This window comes from Plectropomus leopardus, unplaced genomic scaffold (genome assembly GCF_008729295.1).
Source record: "Plectropomus leopardus isolate mb unplaced genomic scaffold, YSFRI_Pleo_2.0 unplaced_scaffold11753, whole genome shotgun sequence".
NCBI lineage: Eukaryota > Metazoa > Chordata > Actinopteri > Perciformes > Serranidae > Plectropomus > Plectropomus leopardus.
Window position 1 is genome coordinate 1 of NW_024612453.1, and position 3,153 is coordinate 3,153.

Here is a 3,153-nt window from a genome sequence, read left to right on the forward strand (position 1 = left end):
TTATAATTAATTAATAATAACAATTATTATCATTTAGGATTATTTATTTATTTATTTAAGATACAAAGTTAGTTTCAGTATCAAACTGTGTCGATGGAGAGAAAATGATAAATGTGCAGTTGTAGTGCCACCTAGTGGAAAATTTGCTTATAGCGTATATAGCCCAAAATACCACACTAGCTAAAAGTGTACATATGAAGTTGTTATTTAATAAACCGACTTAAATGCTACACTCCTCCATGCTGACACGCTTAAAGTCGCGATAAAACAGACATGCGCAGTGAAACAAGATTGCAATCAGTCAAACTCTGCTCCCAGGTGAGTTTGATTACCTGCAGGTGTGGGGATAATTTCTCAGACTGTAGGCCACCGTCGCTCCTTTCAAACTGTCCAAGGCCCAGAATGGACCGCAATCTCCAGAGACCCTCTTCTTGGTGGATCATCGTCCTTATCTCACTCTCCACCCTCACAGAAAGCCGGTTAGAGTCCCACGCGCCGAGCAGGACTCACGGTTACATCCGGCCTCAGGTAGCTGCAGAGGAACAGCAGCACAGCGCGGGGCTCGGTGTGCGGCCTCGGCCTGTGGTGGTCAGTTGCCACCCGGACTCGATGCAGATTGTGGTGCAGTCTGACATGTTTGACACCGGGATCCAGGTGGACGGCAGACATCTGCGCCTGGGCGCTGACCCACTGAGTGAAAGGAGTGCATGCAGTGCGGTCCCATCAGGAGAGGCGGAATTCACCATCCAGGCCAGCCTGAGGGACTGTGGAACCAAACTCTCAGTGAGTGTTTTTCTCTTTATGCTGTGTCCTCTCTGCGAGTCTGTGCAGCATTTACGGGGTTATATTGGCAGAAATGGATGATGAATAATAAGACGACGCTGAAATTAGCTTCTCAGTCGGGGCTTCAGATTCAGCAGTTAAGGAGAGAGTGAAGGGAAACGGTTGTAATGCTTAACCCTTTGAAATCTGAGCAAATTGGTAATGGAAGATAAAAAAAAAAAGGCAACTTGAGAAGAAATGACTCACAAATTAGCAAGAAATTAGTATATTTAGATAATTACTAAACATAGATTGGGGAAATGTCCAGAAAATTACATTTTACATTTACATACTTATCACAATAATATAAAGACATCTAAGTTAGACAATTACATTTCTAAGCATTTTTTTTCCAATTAACTTACTTGTTTATTTGCATTTTTTACTTTGGGTAATTTTCTTCTACTTTTTACCATGTTTTGCTGAATTTTTGGTCATTTCTTTTCAAGTTTCTCATTGACTGTCTTTTTCTCAAAATCAGACAACTTGCTCGGGGTCAAAGGTTTAAATATTTGTGAAAGGTGTCACAAGAAAAGTGACGTGGATCCAGGTTTCAGATTTAAACTACAGACCTGTGGCTTTATGCACCTACTACTGTGGTCAAAATATGATAGACCTTTTAAGTAAAGCCTCAGAGTTGTCTGAAACCCACTTTGAAATTTGTGAAATCTGTATTCTATGAGCGAAAATGCAAAAAAAGGGAGAATTCGCTGCATTTTTCACATGTAGACCAAACTGGAACCAGGTCCAGATCAAAAACCACTTTATACTGTATACACAGGTCAAAGCAGGACTAGATTTTCCCAGAGAGGCTACAAAACATGATATCAGATTTGTGAATGATTAATTCCATTTTTAAAAATGCAAAAAGGGAGATTTTACTGCGTTTTCTTAAAATGTTGTCCTTATTTGCATTTTCACAAATGAAATATAGGTTTCACAAATCTAAAATTGTGTTTCAAATCTTTAACCTCATGGGATAATGCAAAATCAAATTTTAGCCACCCAAGCACAATGTCTTTCAAGATAGACCTGGTTCAGTGTGGTCTTCATGTGAAAAATTTAGTGAATTCTAATTTTTTTTGCATTTTCACTGAGTAAAGATTTCACCAATCTGAAACTGTGTTTTGAATAATCTTTGCCCTCTCAGGGATAATCTGGTTCAGATTTGACCTGTATGGGGGTTTTCGAGCAAGATGCACGCCAGAAAACAGTTGTTTAAAGTGAAACAACAAAAATTCAAAGTTTTTACTGATTTGGTCCATTTGAGTTGGAGAGGAGGAGTCCACAATGGATAATTTGTAAAAATCTCCTGAACTTCTGGATCAAAAACAAGGTAAGCACTCATGAATTTATCAGAGAAAACAGGCAAGCGACAGCTTAGGAGAAACAGTGATTTGTAATGTGAAACTGCTTTATTTTTTTGCAGTGTTTCTGCAGTGTTTTTACTTTAATCTTCTTTAATTTCTGAATCAAAAACAAGTTGAGTTTACAAGTTACCAGAGAAAACAGATGATCACACAACAGCAGGTGCTGAGCCAGCGCCAGTATAAGTTAGAAGAAACACTGATTTGTAACATGAAACAGATTAATGCAGGGTTTTTAGTAGCTTAGTCACTTGGTCTGTTTATTTTGGGGAGGACGAGACCTCTGTGGATAATTTGGCTCCTGGTAAGAAACCTCCTGAACTTTGAACAATAAAGGAAATTTAAACTGCTTGTAATATGCAATCCTCACAGCTAGATGCCACTAAACCCCCCCTTAAATCTTACATACTGTTCATTTTAACATCTTTTATTGTTGTTATGTAGCTTTATACATTCTGAAAGACTGACATCGTTCCTTTCAGTCGACAACAGAGAAGATTATCTATTCTAATATTTTGGTCTACTCACCTGAACCTTCATCTGATGGTTTGCTGAGACTGGATGGAGCAGCTATTCCAGTTCAATGCCATTATGAAAAGTAAGTATTTTATTTTGACACAGATGTTTGTTTGTACTGCTGGAACCAGCTACTTGGACCAACTGCATGATTTATTATTACATTCTGTGCTAAAAATTAAGTAGAAATGTTGCTGTAATTTTCAGGAGGTATGCTGTGGATGGCATTTCCCTGCATCCCAGTTGGGTTTCTTCAGTCTCCACTGTCTCAGCAGAGGATCAGATAGACTTCAATCTGCTTCTCATGAGTGGTATTAAAGCATATTATTAATTGAGCATCTTTTTCTATTTTCATGCATCTTCAGAGTAGTGTTGTGCTACAGTTTTCATGAGATGCATAATGATGTCAGCATGTCATCAGTATCTGCAAATAATGTCTTAAAAATTA

The 3,153-nt window shown here is 38.4% G+C and overlaps 1 protein-coding gene across 1 annotated transcript; it reads left to right on the forward strand.

Annotated features, from left to right (window-relative positions):
- Positions 1-287: 287 nt before the first annotated feature.
- LOC121963578 (zona pellucida sperm-binding protein 3-like) lies at positions 288-3,016 on the forward strand (the record flags this gene model as incomplete). Its single annotated transcript, XM_042513860.1, has 3 exons — positions 288-783; positions 2,672-2,787; positions 2,913-3,016. Coding segments are annotated over exons 1-3 (601 nt in total), but the record flags the coding sequence as incomplete, so codon positions are not given.
- Positions 3,017-3,153: the final 137 nt, after the last annotated feature.